The sequence below is a fragment of the Ochotona curzoniae genome, unplaced genomic scaffold (genome assembly GCF_017591425.1).
Source record: "Ochotona curzoniae isolate NIBS_2020 unplaced genomic scaffold, NIBS_Ocur_1.0 contig_430, whole genome shotgun sequence".
NCBI lineage: Eukaryota > Metazoa > Chordata > Mammalia > Lagomorpha > Ochotonidae > Ochotona > Ochotona curzoniae.
The window spans coordinates 8,567,699-8,585,419 of record NW_024466219.1 but is presented as its reverse complement, the minus strand read 5'-3'; the positions used below and the strand labels follow the sequence as shown (position 1 = coordinate 8,585,419).

The 17,721-nt window shown below is 36.4% G+C and overlaps 1 protein-coding gene across 3 annotated transcripts in view; it reads left to right on the top strand.

The window, feature by feature from the left end:
* The window catches only part of KCNT2 (potassium sodium-activated channel subfamily T member 2), a 336,723-nt gene that overhangs the window by 190,693 nt on the left and 128,309 nt on the right, over positions 1-17,721 (top strand). For all 3 annotated transcript variants that reach the window (XM_040985195.1, XM_040985194.1, XM_040985193.1), the window contains exon 13: positions 1,927-2,035. In XM_040985195.1, coding sequence (XP_040841129.1) covers positions 1,927-2,035 — 109 coding nt within the window. The remainder of the gene's footprint in view (positions 1-1,926; positions 2,036-17,721) is intronic.

Sequence of the window (17,721 nt, the reverse complement as noted above, 5' to 3'; positions counted from 1 at the left end):
ACTGGTTCACTCCTCAAGTGCCAGAACAGCTAGGGGGTTGGATCTTGCCAAAGCTACGGGCCATGAATTTCATCCAGATTTTCCAAATGGGAAGGGCCCAGGTATTTGAACCATAATCAGAAAGTTGAATCAGAAGCAGGGCAGCTGGAACTCAGATGGACATTCTGATGTGGGATGCTGGCGTCACAAGTGACTTAATGCTGTGCTACAATGTAAGTCCCAGAAATCTTCTATTTTAAGATCCGTAATAACTTTTCTTTATTCATATATCCTGCACAGCTCTCAAATAAAATTTCTGTCCAAGATTTCTTACTCTAAAGTTTCTGTTTTTTTTTTTTTCAATATAATTATTCTTGCTAATCAGGGTCTACTAAGCAGGCTATCTCTTAGAGGAAAAGAGAGCCTCAGTCCACTGGTAGAGGATGAAAGTCATATGCATTCATTTGAGCAAAAGAGAGTCTTTTAGTTGAAGTAAAGGCTTTTATTAATCAGAGGAGAGAGAGTTTGATGGAGTGTTCCCTTGTGGGAGACAACCTGGGCCCACTATCACATGGTAGAGTGACCGTGTAGGCCAATGGCCTCCCTGGTTATGCAACACATGGCCTTCATACATCTCAGGTTAAGAGGAAGATATCAGCTCTTCAGTTTGCACATGCTTTTGGTGTGTGTTCACGGCCACCCAGGGCTTACAGCACTGGGCTTTTATATGTCTCAGGTGCTGGGCATGGGAAAAGGTATAAGCTGTTTGTTTGCACATGCTTGTGACATGTCACCATGGTGGGTGTTGATACGCACAGACCCATCATTCCAAAAAGATAGCATCAAGGCTAGGGATGCTTTCTTCTCTTGTTTATGGCCAGAGCGAGGCAGGAAGCAGAGAGAGCACAGGGTCTCAGTCTGCTGCTTGGTGTTCCAAGGTTACCAGGTGTTCTTCGCTTGTTATAAACTTCTTTGTCCTCTAAGGCACTCAGCTCCTTCAGAGGGCACTTCTGCTCTGCCCAACAGTCCAGTCTTTTGTTGTATGGTATTGGTTGGCCTTACTTGCACCTAAAAAGGGGCCGTTGTGGAAGGGTTAGGCTAGAACAAGAGTGAGCAGAGGCTTGAATTAGCCTAGGAGCAGTTGGTTAAAAGATTGTCTAGTGAGGCCTTGACAACAGGATGTAAAAAGAAGAAACAAAAATAATACATGTGGTTGTGGCAAAGAGAAATGCTCCTGATTTGTTCAGTGTGTACATTTTTGTAAGGAGTTGTGGAGTGGAAGTAGTCTGGCGTGCTTCTGATCCTGTGCTTCCTCAGAAAGCACAAGACATGTCCTTGTGTGTCTTCTGCAGCCCCTATTCCCTCATTTTAACATATACCACTGCAATGATGAGAGAATGTTATCATATTTCTTAGCTAGTCCTCCAGTTACAGTAGAGTCCACTCTGTGTCACCCTTTGGGTGTGTTTTGACAACTGGGTGATGATGGGAAGCCACTGACAGTGATGACCTCATTTGATGTTGTGTCATTCCATCTGCCTCTCTTGCACATCCCTCAACTGTCTCCGACCACCTAAGCCCTGGGAACCTGTGAGTGGCCTTTTCCAGAATGTCAAATTGTTGGAATTGTGTGGCATGTGGCATTTCTGACGGACTCAGGAATTTTCTGGAAAAGCAAACAAACAAAAAAACAGTTTTAGGCTTATCTAGATAACTTCCCTCTGTGTCTCTGTTATTTTTTTAAGTACCTATCATCACCATTGGTCCACTTTGCTGATACTGTTGTGTTGAATTGATGTGCCCTTTAAAGTAAGCTCTCATGAATTGTTTGGTATATTTACTTTATAATTATGTTTGTGATTGTTTAGCAGGTTGATGACTTCATAGTTTTGACTTGGTCCAAGTTTTTAAATTTCACTCCTAATATTTTGACTTCTGTTGTTTCAGGATCACCAAACAATTTTGAGAGCGTGGGCAGTAAAAGATTTTGCTCCAAATTGTCCTTTGTATGTACAGATTTTAAAGCCTGAAAACAAATTTCATATCAAGTTTGCTGGTAAGTGTTTGTCTTGAGAAACATCCTTTTCTCAAACTCCAGTGTGCTTTAGCAGTTATTTGAGGGCGGTGACAACTTCAGTCATGATATACAGAACAAGAGAGGATTCTTTTGATCACTTCAGCTTAGTATGTGACATGTTAATGATATAATGTGAGTCTTTGATTGTTTACAGAAGTTGATGATTTTAGCTGAAGAATTGGCTGGTTATGTTTGTTGGCCTGTATGTGCAGTGATTTAAGTGTCTTTTAAATAAAAACATTGACTGAGACTGACTGCTTCAAAGCAACTTGCTCTAGATTATTGAATACACATACATGCTTACTGTGAAATAAAGGAATTATTTCACATTATATTATATTACATTGAAGTCAGTTGTATTTAAATAAATTTAAAGATGAGCTTTGTAAAAAAAAAAAAAACAAAATAAGGAAATGACACAGTGTGTTATTTGGAGACACTGCTTTTTAAGTAATTGACCACAGGAGGTAACGCCTTGAACTGCTACAGCAATTGAACAATACAGTGGAATATGCTTTTGTTCTGAAGTGCTTCTGTAGAAGAAAGGAATTAATTTCTATTTAGGCAGTTATTTGTGTGTATATTTTTCTTCAAGCATAACATTATTATGTTTTACATTATACTTCATATTAATAGTCCAAACTGTCATTAAAATGTAAGTCATTTTAGCAATATTTCACCAAAATTTGTTTCTTTCAGAAAGTATGTGTGCCTACTTAGACTCCTTGTCTATTAGTATATCGTGTTGAAATGAAGAGTTCTAAGTACTCAGAAAATTTAAAATCATAAAGAAATTATGAAAATTTTGTCATTTCCTTTGTCTTATATCTCCTAGATTTTCTATAATTATGTTATTGTCTTCTAAGGTTATATATGCACAGAAAACAATTTATACTAATGACTCAACCCTGGCTACTCATTACTGTCTCTTTGGGAGATTTTTGTAAAGGTCACAAATATTCTGAGATGGTGCCAGAGCTTCTAGAAACCTATTACCTAAATAGAAAGCTAAAAATAAAACTACCTCTTTTTGTTGATGAGTTTGTGAAAATAAATTGAAACAAAAACATAGAAAAATATATCTAACACATGGCTCACATATAATTAACATTCATTAAATGTAAGTTTATCTAAAAGGCCTTTTAAAGTCAGATGTCTTTTTTATTTAACAAAATGAGTTATGTTTGAGAAGCTTTCTTGATTTCCATCATGTCTTGTTGTCTCACAGTTTTTATGGTGGCAGTTTTTATGAGTGCTAGGCTCGTCTTCAGTCCCTTGCTTAGGGTTGATGGAATGGCTTTAAGATCAACATGATCAGGAAAGCAGGAGAGGGTCAATATTTGAGTAATGAGTCTGTATTTTAACACAATGTGTAATGTGTCATAACTGCACTTCAGAACAGATTGTAGTTCTTGATCCCTTCCTTCTGCAAGCCATTGATGTGCCTCCCACAGATAAATCGAATCAACTTCGACAAATAAAGTGAGGTTTGCATTGCTCATCTTTATTGTTATCACTGGTTTCATTTTGATACATTTGTGAGAAAGAATGAATGGGTTATGCAGCAATTCCATTCCAGCTGTTTTTTCACTGTGTCTCAACATTTGTGGAGCGTGCTTCTGCTACTGTCCACATTCATTCTTTGCTAAGAAGAGTTCTTTTTTTATTATTATTTCGTTTTATAACACAGTTCCATAGGCTCTGGGATTCCGTCAACCCCTTCCAATTCCCTCCCCCCATGCTGGATTCCTCCACATTGTTGCAGTATTACAGTTCATATCCAGTCATGATTTCTTCACTGTGAGCATGTACCATGCATAGAGTCCAGCCTCTTATTGTCCAGTTAAATTCAACAGTTTCCTTGGGAGACCATCCCTAGTCTGAAAGTAGAGCTGGCAGAATATCATTCCCTCCAATGAAAACCCACAACATAACACTGACAACAATTTACAACATTATGGAGTTAATTGACATGGTATTGAGTGACCAATGTGTTAGAAAATGCAAGTTCTTAACCACATCCTGTGACTACTTCATTGACATTTCAATTTTAGTTTATATACAATTGGCTGCTATACACCTTAAAATGGTTATAGGGTACTATTCAGCTGTCTCGTGTCTATTTTCATTTTTATATTTAGCAGTACATACTATTGAAGCACCATTTTTACTGATCTTGGTGAATTTTATTAGGATAGTCCAAACAGGCTTATAACTGTTACAAGGCATATGTTAACAATTGAGGTGCAGAACAGTTTTAGGAGGGGTATGCAGAGAAATTTTCATACCTTGGTGGGGAGTAACTAATCTTTGTGTCCTACCTAGTAAGGTATGTGTGAGTCCAAGATGACCGTTTCCTGTCTGTTCTAAGCTTTCCTTATTGGTCTCTGTCTATCTAATTAATTTTCAGGGGGCGGGGCGAGGGGTCTTGAGTGACTCTGATGGTCATTTTAAGCTAGGGTAGTGATCCAGAGTTGGAGCCCAGTAAGGACCCGAGAAAGCTCCTCTCCCGAGTCCCGAAGCAAGTTTACTGTTCTGTTTCCGAGGACCGCTCAGGACTCCTGGCTGTTGTTTGATCACATTAGATCCTGTGAGGAAGGATCTGGGCTTTGTTATTATTGTTTTTTACATCGTGAAGCAATAATTAAAAGGACAAAAAATGCTTCTGAGGCAATGTACCAGATTCTCAAACTGTGTTTATGCATGAAGTTAAAAGGATTTTTGGCTTTTACTTTGAAAAGATTCTGTATTGAGCTCTCATTCTGTGTGGTATAGAGACAACAGTCTTCAAAAATGCATACTCCCAAGGGCTGTGTCCAGGTTCTGAATTTGACATTGCGCTTCTTACCAAGAAGAGCTGAAATCCATTTCCCAACCCTTCCATGTGCAATTGTTTTATGGCTGTCTTTGGCCAACAGAATGCAGACTTAGTTTTTCTCTGACTTAAATGCTGAGCTTTTGGAAAAAAGGTTGTGCTGGTCCACTTTTTCCTTCATTGGAACACTTCCTGGTGACTACACGAGATTCCGGATAAAACTTCCTGAGGGATCACCCATCCTGGCTGCCACAGCTGCAACCCCTGTTTGCTTGTCAGCCAATCCAGGTCTTCATAACCAACTCAGTTTTCAGTCACTAGAAATCGGGCTTGTTGTTTAGTAGGTGTCTACAGATAGTAGGTATCCTTTGTGATAAAGTGGTGATTGCTTAGCTTTAAATCATTTCAATTGATAATTTTCATCATATTCTTGTTGCTGTGACTATTATAAAGCACAGTTGTTCTGTACACAAGACATAAAACGATCCACTTTATTTCTATTCATTTAAATACCTCTTGTATAGTTTGTATATTGTTGATTTCCCACTGACTGCAGTGTATGCATTTTAGAATGTATGCTATTTAAAGATGCATGAAATATCAGAGAGCTTCAAAATGTAATTTGGAGTGTATGCAGTATTAGGAAGCAAATGCAACAGGCGACTCAGTTACTGTGACTTCATGCAGCATGACTCTGTATCTTTGTGTCTTTTCCTTACGTAGTGACTATAGGCATTCCTTATTATAGCTTATTGAATTGTTGCACTTTCATGTAAACATTTACATTTATCATTATAATACTAACCATAATTTAAATAGTGTTCCATACTTTAAGCATGTCTAGAAAGGAAAAGATCCATAGAGATGTGATTTAAGCAGTTGAAAATATTTGGGTGTGTCGTTACTCACTTCATCAAGAGAGCACAATAAAAATAATGAACTAGACAGAAATAACGTAATGCTCAGGATACATTATGATAAAGAAGTTTCTGATTATAAACTCCAATTCAGTACAATTTATTGGGAGATTTAAGTAACAAAGCCTTAATTCCTTAGAAATGAACATAGTCTTATCGCCACAGATTCCCAAAGAAAAGAGAGACTTTAAAATATAGCTCATAGGAAATCAAAGGTTATTTTTTTACCGTTTGTCTATTTTATGGCATTTTGTCAGAATTAAGTAATTAAAACTGTACACTTAAAAATGAAACTTTCCTTCCTGAAATCTTTGTTTTTTAATTATTAATTTCAGGACTTCAGCTTTCTTCATCTCTTTAAGTTTGAATATTTTATTAAAGTGTTTATTAAATGATACTACTCTAGGAATTTTAGTTACTAGTAAATAATACTCACTAAACTGGCTATCTTCAATAACTCCATGTGCTTATTTTCATCCTAATAGGAAACTGGTATTACACTATAATTATTTGTTTATATTTTTCATGGCATGGTTCCATAGGCACTGGAATTCCACCTTCCACCCCATCTCATTTCCTCCCCCAACTACTTTTCCCCATATGATTACAATACTGTAGTCCTTCAGCAACAGTCCGAAGTCCAACATTCTGTTATTAAGGTATAGCATGGCATTGTAGGTATAGACTATCGTGGAAAGTCTAGTATCCTGTTGTCAAGACATACTTAGGAGTTTCATTGGGAGTTCCCCTTTTATTTAAGAGATTTAAGAGTACAGATGCAAGCTGCAAAGTATGTTCAATTCCTGGTGTGCTCGTTTCCATTCTGCATTTCGTCTGGTTGGAATATGTAGATACATGTTTTGGTGTGTATCTACTTGTTTTGACTTTGTTTGAAGTTTGCCTTATAGCAGAAGGAACATATGGTATTTGTTCTCCGGTGCTTGGCTTATTTCACTGAGCATAACAGTCTCTAGTTGGGACCAAAATTTGTTGCAAATGGTAGAATTACATTCTTTTAAAGGCTAAGCACTGTGTTCTTCAGTAAAATAGCTAGCTTCCTGCGATGTTTTAAAATCAGCTTACTACAGAAATTTAAAAATCTTAATATTCTAAACATGTACATATTTTTTTAGAAAATAGACATATCTCTTCAAATAATTCATAGGAACTAATATAGCCTTGATTCAGTGAAATTCAGGATAGTATTAGAAATGAGACAAATTTGGAGACAAATTTGTTGTTATTGTTGAAAAATTCTATAAAGTATATCAACAAAACAAATAACATAATGTAAAATAATAGTTGATTGCTAATTTGAAATTATCCTGAAAATACATTGTAATTTTGAAGGATAATAATTATGTTATTATTTCAGTGTATGCAGAGAAAGTGTTTGGAATAGAATTCAAGAGTCATGCACAATTTTAATAGTACATAGAAAGACTTCCGAAACCTAGGACGAAGAACTTCTTAACAAGAAAAGTCATCCTCAAAATAAACTTGGAGTGAAAAAAAATTAATGATCCCATATTAAAAGTGTGTCTTTAAACTAGGTGAAAGCATGTGTGCCTGCTAAATGGTTTTTATACAATATTTTTTTCCCTGGAATTTCTATTTGTAGCTAAGCTATGAAAACAAAGAATAAAGCCTTTGGAAGGGAAGAGATAAAAAAGGAATTTTCCACCAGCCATCAGATTCTCTGCCATTAAAATCATGAGGATTTTGTTCTCTTTCTATGTATGTTTTCCTAGAAGGATTTCATTTGCTTGTACAACTTCCAAAATCAAGTTCCATTTTCAGTGTCACCCGTGAATATCAGCATTTTTTTTTCTATCTTATGGCATAGTTGGTGTGTCAGGTCAGATTTCTGTATCCATTTCGAAATTGTGATATCTAAAAATAGTTACCGGTTTTCTGTGACGTAAGACTTGTTTCTCACCTATTTGCACCTATTTGTTGCCTCTGTCACTTACTTACACCTCAACCAGAGGTGTGTTAATTGTCCTTTCACCCTCTGCGTCCAACCCGTTCCCTTTCCTGGAAGGTGTACTGCTTGAATAGGTCAGTGTTGTTTTTGCCACAACTCTAGGCCATACCAGGAACAGAAACCACTAAGATTATTCTAAAACACTCTATTCTCTGTCTGCATATTAGCTAATCACAACTATGAGCTAAATGCTTTTCTTCAGATTCCACGTTATGTTCATGATCCTGAAGGGCTGTTGTGCATTGTGATAAGCGTTGAGTCACATCTCCATACTTCAGTGTCCACTCCAACCCCCAGGTTTCCTTTTACTATTGTTCACATGCCAACATTCTTTTTAACATATCACTGTATTTAAAGGGTTGCTTCTTGTCGACTAATTTTTGGCTGAGTTAAATCTCCTTCCTAATTAAAATACTTTCAGTGGTACAATGTTTATCTAAGAAGTGACAGTCACTGATGAAACAAATAACAGGGGCTGAGGTTGTATTCCATATCCGTGACTAACATGAAAACAGTTTTGTAACATCTTGTTTTGTTTTTCAAACTCTTGTGGGATGGATAATTGCAGTAAAGCCACTCTAAGGTTGAGTATCTGACCTACCATCATTTGGAAAAAAGTAATGTCTTCAGGTTATTCATACCTTCATAAATTATTACAGATTAGTTGCAAAAATATGAAGACAAGGGCGAAAAATCATAGTAATTCAATTTTGGTACATGTTTGTGTAGTTCAAAATTTATTCAAAGTAAAATTTTGTTAGTATTTATTGTTCCACTCTGTATTCCATAAATGATTGAGCATATGAATGTGCGCACACACACACACACTCACATTTCACACACAAAATGTGGATTTTTCTAGTAACAGAGCTTCTTTATTGAGATACCTTCAATGAAATTTAAGAATAATACATTTTGTTCTGCAATTAATCAGTTTTGTCTCAAAAAAGTTTGTTGTTACCTCCTACTCAGATGAAATTACTTATAAAATAAGTAGAAGGAAATTCAATCAAAATGAGCAAATTAATAGCGGATTTAAGTCAACCCTCTCTTGATGCCCTAAGAAAGAATTGTATTATCTGGAAATGTCCTGGTCACTTTCTTTCCATGTCTCCTTTTCTTCCAAATATGGGTTCAGTTGTTGATTTTAATCCACAAATACAGTAAGAATACAAAACCCAGTTAGCAGATGAAATGATGAATCATCCATCAGCTTTATTTTTCTTGTCTGATTATGATATTCAGCACCTAAGAGAATGTCATTTTAATTCGTGAATTAAATAAAGGTATATCACAATAGTAAATTGTTGGCTGAATGAAATACTTTCTGCTTCACAAATAGAACAAGCCCAGAAGAATGAATCACTACACTAGAAAAGTAGGAGTCACTTCTTACATGAGCTAAAAAAAGGTGCTTTTAATTTGAATTAGAGTGAACTACAAGTGAGAGTAATGTATTTTAGAAATATCATTGAAATATTTTATTAACATGTATTGCTTACATTGGATTGTATGACTAGCATCATAAAAAACATTGTCTAAAATGCTCACTATACTACATGCATACACACAGAATTATTTAGAAAAAATGAAGCTTTGGCCCGAATTTAGCCATAGCCATTTTTTCCCTGAAATGCCTGACATTCTGATGCCTCATTTTTTACTACCCAGAAAAGGAGAATAGGAAAATATTTCCAAGTAAGATAAATATTGGAAATTATCTTAGCTGTTTCTAAATAACATATGGGTGCTCAGGCTTGACTTTCACCAAATGGTGAAGTGTGAGTTTTTCATGCTGATTTTGTCATTTCCCATAGAACGCCCACATAGACATCTTTTTAAACTTCATTCTTACAACATACTAAAGAGCAAAATGGTTTGCATTCTTGTATTTTCAAATTATAAAACATCAAATCCTTGGAAGTCTCAATTTGGAGAAATGAAAATCTTTCTTTTTAGTTTTTATTATTGTACAGATCAGAGATACTAACATAAGACCATATTCAAAATTAACTCCATCCGGAGAATCTTATACTTTGTGTTTTATCTCTTGTCTACTTTGGAAAAACGAAATTTACAGTTTCAAAACAAGAAAAATTTTCATTCCCTTCTTCACAGTCAAGAATTTTTAACATTTAACCATGTTTTCTTAAACTTAGCTTTGTGTACATATACACATGCATCTTTTCTGCAGAATTCTAATGAGAATGAGGGCACTCTTCTATAAAAATATTGTAACAATTTTATTTCTAAAATGATAGAAATATGAACTCTATGAACCCATTTCAATTTTGCAAATTATCAATTACCCTGAAAATGTCCCCTTAAACTGTTTTTAAATGCACTATTAAACAGCAATTATATTTTACTACATCTTCTTTTTCCTTTCTTTTTAAAAAAAATTTACTCGTAGAGTTTAAAATGACAAAAAAGTTGTCTATAGCCGCACCACACTGAACGCACCCGATCTCTTCTGATCTCGGAAGCTAAGCAGGGTCAGGCCTGGTTAGTACGTGGATGGGAGAATTACAGAAGAGTTGTATGAATTTCTCGGAGTTATTAGAGACCATTCACATATCATATCTTCCCCTGATATGAATGTACTGTGTGATCATACTCTGTTTTACCAAAATAAGAAATTAACATTGGCAAGTTTCTTGGTAAATTATCTTGTGTTTTAGTTTTCTTACAAAAAGTAATATCTTTTTGTAGCATTTCAAATTTAATATGTGGGTCTGTTACACAGCTAAACCATCTGTCCTGCTTATTCTGTTTGACACTTGATCAAATTGACATTGAACATGAGTTATTTCAAGCCATTTGCTTTTGGGCTACTCATAATTAATTAAAAATATCTTTGTACCTTTCTTCCTTAGTTTTTTTTTTTTTTGTGGTATTATTTTTCTTGCATTCTCAGTTTCATGATCATGAACCAGAATCAAATAATCTTAGGCTTTGAAATAATCAAGCATATACTGCCATGTCTCAGGCCTATGGTTTTCAATCTGTAATTGTTTGATTTTTTTTCTTATGAAGACCAAAAATGTTCTTTGATAATCTCATTTGTCAATGCAATAACTTTCCTTGAGTCCTACTTTGAGCAAAGTATAAACACTGGTGATGCAGGGAGGAACCAAGTAATGTAGCGTCTGTTCTGGGAAGAGTTGACTTTACCCCGAAGCCTTTAGCTGTGAGTGGTATTGTGTGATTTCACTGTGGAGCCCAGAATGCCACTTCAACTTTAGGAATAATTTAAAAGTTCTCCTAGCCACCCTTGCCACCTCTTTACATATCAAATCCCATGATCCACCAGGGGTCCTGTCTGCATGCACTTTGTTTGATAAATTCAATCTCAAGATAGACCAGCAAAATATAGTTTCAAGATTTAATGTAATTCACCAACCCCTGGCAATTATTTTTGCCTTGAAAAGACTCTGAAAGAACATTTTTATGTGTTCAAAAATTAGTAGAGCTGATAACTATTCAAAATGGGAGGTTTGATTTATCATGGTCTTGAGTCACACACACATTCAAATACACATCTAAGTGAATGTGTGTCTTCGGAATTAGATTTTAGTAAGGAGTTGCTAACTCTGGGGAAGTGGTGACTGTGCTAGAGAGGAAACAAATCCCCCTGGAGTGATTATTCAGGCAGTTTTATTTGTTCAGGGGAGAGACACTGAGAAATTGAACCAGGGTGGTGATAATGGAAACATAGAGTGAGAACAGATTTATGAAATGGTTCATGTGTACTCTATAAATTTAATACTCAGTTGGCAGTGGTAAACAAAGACAAGTGAGAAATCATTTCATTTTGTGTTTGTAACTCATATTTGATGGAGTATCATCACATTTGTTGTTAATTCTACTTTGCCAATATGGATATTAATATTTCCCGAGTATAAAATAAAAAGATTAAACTGATAAGAACATAGTGTGTTGAATGCTCAGAAACTGATCAAATTAATGCAACATAAGATAAGAACATAGTGTGTTGAATACTCAGAAACTGATCAAATTAATGCACCTGAGAAATATGAAGGACAACAGGGATTAGAATTAGAAAACAAAGCAGAAACAAAATTAAGTAATGTATGATACACGTTTTAAGGATAAACGGACATTAGTTTGGCATAGGGAATGTGCTCAAGAATTTTCCAACAGAGTGTCATTTCAAAATGTGTACCCCTAGGCTGCCATATTTCTGTAAAACTGAGAAGTGCTAGACAGAGGGCAGGTGTGAATGTGTGACCTGTAGATGATAGCAAGAGAATGTGATTGCAGAAATACAAAGTGGATGATGTCATCAGCAAACATTTGTGCACACGGCTACGTGAATATTTCATGGGGAAATCACATACTCTACACGTACATTTTAAATGAATTTAAATTAAAAGACAAATATAGAAATTTTATTTATCGTAGCAATAAAAATAGTAAGAGACAAGCGTGTCTACCCGTATGAGAACGGAGACATGAAGCTGAAAGTGAGATTTAATATAGCTCAGGTGGAAATCATTACTGTGTTCAGGTACAACCTTTTGGATAGTATACTGGTTATCTATTACTGAGCAAGCACACTCTAAAAGTTTTGTTGCATAAACAACATAAGATGGGCCATCACAGTTTCTATGGGTCAGCATTTTAGGAGGGGTAATAATCACAATATTACAGTGCTACTGTGAGCTTATCATGATATCTGAACACTTGCCTTATTTGTAAGTGCAGCTTTTAAGGTATTACTCAGTGTTCTGGGCAAGTGAGATGCTGGCTTTTGGCAGGAGGTCTCAAAATCCTAACATGTGCATCCTTTCTGAGGATAGTGCAAGTGTCTTTGGGATGTGGCTTCTGGCACACAGTGCAAGGCAAGAATCACCCATGTGTTTCACCTCATAGGTTTGGGTGTCCCACTCTGGCATTTACACAGTATCTCATTGGTTTCACAGATCAACCCAGCCCAGGGTTGAAGAGAACAATGTAGGATTGTGAGGGTCACAACACATGAGGAGGCTGAGACAGTGAGATCTAAGTCGTATGTGAATGGTACCGTACCAGTTGGTAGGCTCAGCATGTCAGAGAGATGTAGCACTGCTCCTAGTAGTTCATTTTAAATGTCAACCTTGGGTCACTAAACAGAGTTGGTCCATTTTAGCATATCTTTTGTTCATTTGTATAAGAATTTGTGTATAAGATATATCTGAATGTCTTTGTTCCTACTTTCTTCTCAGTGAGTTGTACTTTTCCTATTCTAAAATTATTAGCATTATGACTTTTTATATTTATTGTATTTTTGCCATTTGCAAGTTCTCCTCGATTTATGTTTAGTTGTTTAATCACATATTTTATCTTCTTCTCAAATTTTGAATGTGTTCATGTTTTTTTTTCTAGATTATCTGTGTGCTTGTGACTTAATAATTAAATTCTTTTTTTTTTCTAAGTTTCTTAAACTGATTTCCCTTAAGAAAGTAGTTTGCTAATTCCTAGAATTATCCCTAGGTTCCAAAGCTGTGGTGAGCAAATGACTGAAATGTCAAACTTATTTTAACTCTAGGAATCTGTTGATGCAAATTTCATGTTGAGGAGGTGTGAGGCAGCTGTGCAGTGGTGAACTTAGTGCTGCTGAGGAAGGGGCTGTCCCAGGTAGGGAGAATCCAAGCAAGACAAAGTAGTTGGCTCAATCAACCTTTTAAATTAATCTCACTTCATGTGAAAATGTTTGAGAGAGAGAGAATATGGATCCCTCATCAGCTGGTTCTCATTTCTTGTAGCTTGAGCTCTACCCTGAAAGTGTCAGAACCTGGACTGACAGAAGTCACGTGTCTGAAGCTGGGGCAGGACTCAAGCCTGGTCCCTCCAAAATGGGATATGGTAGTCCCAAAGAAACTTAACCTCTTCCAAATGCCTGCCCTTACATGGACCTTCTTTTCTTGGCCCTTGATTAAAAAACAACCAACCAACCACAAAACAGCATGCAAGCATTTGGCTCAGTAAGCAAAATCTAACTAGGGATATTAGCATTCCATGCTGGAGTGCCTGAAAGTTCCAGCTCCACTTCAGACCCAACTTCCCACCTGTGTACCCCCTGGGAGGAAGCACATGGGCAATCAAGTACTTGAGTCTTTCAAGTAGGAGACTGGATGGAATTCTGCGTTCCTGGCTTCACATAACGGGCCTGTGTCCTGCTGCTAGACACTGGAATTTAGACAGTTCGTTGAGACTGTTCACATGTGGACGTTTTCCTCATCAGTTCTTGTGCTTGTGGTTTCTCTTTCAAGTTTTCTCATCTTCTCAGTGACATGGTGAGAGAATATGTGAGGATGCACTTATAATTTGCAACTGTATTTTCCAAAAATCTGTTATCACTCAAGGCTTCCTGCCTTTTACTGTTGAAATTCATGAGTTTGTGTGTGTATGATTAATCCCCTTGCCTTATGCCTTGTCAGATATTTTTCTTGTTTTACTGAATTCTATAAACATTGAAATGTCCACTTACTTCTCTAACTCTGTATTTTTAAAAAATTTAGTTTTATGGATTTTGTTCAATTTTCAATTCACATAACTCTTATTTGCCTTACAACGTTAGTTTAAGATCTTTTCCTTGCTAATGCTTTTCTGATTTCTCTAGGGGAGGCAAGGTGTGTCTTATATTCTTTGGGAATACCTCGATTTATTTCATATTTAACTTCCTTTACCAAGTTTATTTGTTAGTAATAAATTTCTTGGTAATTTTCAAAATCTCTTTGAAATAGCTACTCAAATCATTTTTATTGTTTACTTATTTAAGAGGCAGAGAGGGAAAAAACTCGTACCTGCTGATTCACTCCCCAAAAATCCACAAAAATGAGATCTAAGCTGTACAGGAAGCCAGGAGTTCGGAACTCAATCTAGATGTTCCGTGTGAGTTGCCAAAATCTGATTCATTTGAGCCATCATTTGTGGTCTGTCACAGTCTGCATTAAAGTATGCAAAAAGCTGTGACACATATACTTAGCAGATATATGATAGAGGTACAACAGAGACTGACATGTCCATATGTGGAGACATAGTGCAGTGTGCATCTCTGCATCCAGACCAAAGATGGATTCCCAGTGAAAATGTTGAATGTATCCTGACAGTAGGATGCTGGACTCTCTGCCATTGTCCATGCTTACAGTATCAGGAAACACTTCCATAACAGAATGATGGACTTGTGACTGTTCATTAAGGACTACCCATTGTAATACTAGAAGTGAAATCAGTAGGGGTAGAGGAGACTTGCAGAGGTGGATGGAAAATTCCAGAGCCAATGGAACTGTATCATAATAATAATAATATAATAATAATAATAATAAGAAATAGAAAATAAACAAATGATACTACTTGATATCATATTGCTAATAAACTTCAATAAGTAGAATAAAGGATTTTGAATGCTTTTTAAATAAAGGACAGTGAAATGTTTGAAAGGAAATTTGAAGTATTTACTATGTTTGGACATTATGTAACTTTTACATGCATTGAAACATCACACAGTACCCCGTAATTCCAAAAGTTTTATGAATCTATTAAAATTAAAAATATTTTGGATTAGAACAGCTATATTTCATACTGTTATGAATTAGTAGGAAAATAATACATTTTGCAAGAATTAAATAAATTGGAATTCAGAGGAACATAGGTTTCCAAAGAATAATGGTTGTTGTGTTTTACTGAAATGTACAGAAAAAGAGACATAATTTAAAGCTGTTTTGCTTCAGAATGCCGGAAATTTGAGTCTCCTTTTGAACATTTAGTTAGTGAGATACATTCAAAAAGCTCTTACAACATTCCTGTATTGAAGCAATTAGGCTAAGAGAAACATGCTTTTTTCACACGGTATTTTTGAAGTGAAATAAATCTGCTTTACAGAATGTTGCCAGTCTCAAAGTGAGTTGGCTTCTGTGTATTTAATAAGCATCCTTATATTTAGATCTTGTAAAACTAAATGACTTTTAAAGGTTTATTTCAATCTATTCTTAGCCACTTAGTGGTTGAATGCCTCTCAGTGCTTGAATTGGCCAAGCCGCTGACATGTGCGCATGTGTCTGCCTGCATGTGCACACTCACAGGGTCAAGATAAAGCTCATTTGGCTACAAAGTACTGTCCGATTCCATGTAAGATCAAGAGGTGATTTTCATAGCAATCAAACCACTCCTGCATATACATAGAATCTAATAAGCAAGGGATAGGCAAGAGGAGTTATAATGCAATTTGCTTTCTATGGCTATGTCATGAACTTGCTCTCCATACGGTAAAAATGAGTAGCACTCAATTTTTAAAATCGAGCCTGGTTTGTGTTTCTGCTTAAACTCCTTTCTGAATGATATTTGTTTTGTGCAAATCAAAACCCAGCACTGGATTGGCTCAGTGCATGTCCACTGTTTACCGCTTTCCAAAGAGCCGTTACCTGGCAACCACATGCAAGAGGCTTCTGGTACTTTTTCAGTCATATGAAAGCTCTGAAAATACTGTGATACGGACTTTCTGAAGGAAAGTCTAAAAAGTGATTACCAACTTTATCTTCCATAAAATAAGGCAAATTTCTGTCCCTATTCATAAACGTGTGTAAACTTGTACACAGAATGCTGCCTGTGGATAAAATCAGATGATGTGTTAGTTATGTAACAAATTATCTTACAGCCTTTTTCCATGTACATTAAAACATTTTGGGGGGAGGTCAGTTTATTTTTTTTCTCTGTATTTGTGAGGAAGAAAGAGAAAGAAAGAGAGGAGATAGGAAGAAGGGGATAGCGGTCTCCTCCGTTTGTTTCTTCCCTTCATACCCACAGTAGGCCGGGCTGGGCCACACTGGGGGTGAAGGCCTGGAATGCCATCCAGCTCTCCCATCTGAGTGAGGTGTCCTCTGATACCTCCCTGCGTCTACAGTGCTAGGAAACCGGATTCTAAGCAGACGGTGTAGAACTTTACAGGCACTCCAGTACAGGATGCAAGCATTCCATGTAGTGGATTCACTATTACACACAACACTCACTCATGTTTTTTTCAGTTAGCAATATAAGATTTACTAAAGATAGTAAAGATAGAATCCTTCTGCTGCAGGAGGAGGACTTTCAAGAGAGAAAGGCGCCAGCTTATATTTTTTAAAATTGCATACTTGGCTTTGTTTCAGGATAGTTTACTGATTTTCTCTCATTTTTATTCACTTTAAATATGTTATTTATTTAAGAGGTAGAGGATGAGAGGGATATAGATAAATGAAAGCTCAAGGACAGAGAGATTGATATACTGTTAGAAAACAGTCCTCCCAAATGCCTGCCTGCAGTAACCAGGGATGGGCCAGGCCAAAGCCAGACCAGAAGTCAAACTGAGCCTCACAGTGTGGGGAGCAAGAAGCCACGCACTTGGTCCAGGACCTGCTGTCTCCCAGGATGGGAATTAGCAGAAAGTTAGACTTGGGAGAGGAGTCAGGAACCAAACTCGGGCATCCTGTTATGGATCAAGACCTGAAGCAGCATCCTAACTCATACTCCAAACTTCCATTCCTCTCTTTCTATTCTGTAATGTGTGCTTGTGGAAACGTGCAGAGTTCTGATTAGCATTTTTAAAGTATTGTCTACATTTTTTCATCAGAAAACCTTAAGAAGTAAATATCGATATCCTATTTTATGTCAAAAACAGCTAAGAATAAACTGTCAATATGCATAATTAACCTTTGTCAGCTACCATTCCAACTCTCAATGACACCTAATAACGTAGTGGGATCACTGTAATAAAATACTGGTTTCTGAAAAGATGAACAGTGGCAACACTCATTACTGATCCATAGCATATTCTTTGGCACGTGAATGGAGACACCTTCTGAGTTGTATAGGGAAAACTCTGACCCCTACTCTGGGGCACGGCCTTCTTTCCTCATAAGTATAGGCCCTTGTTGGCAATTCTCTGTGGCCACGCCTGAAATAGAAA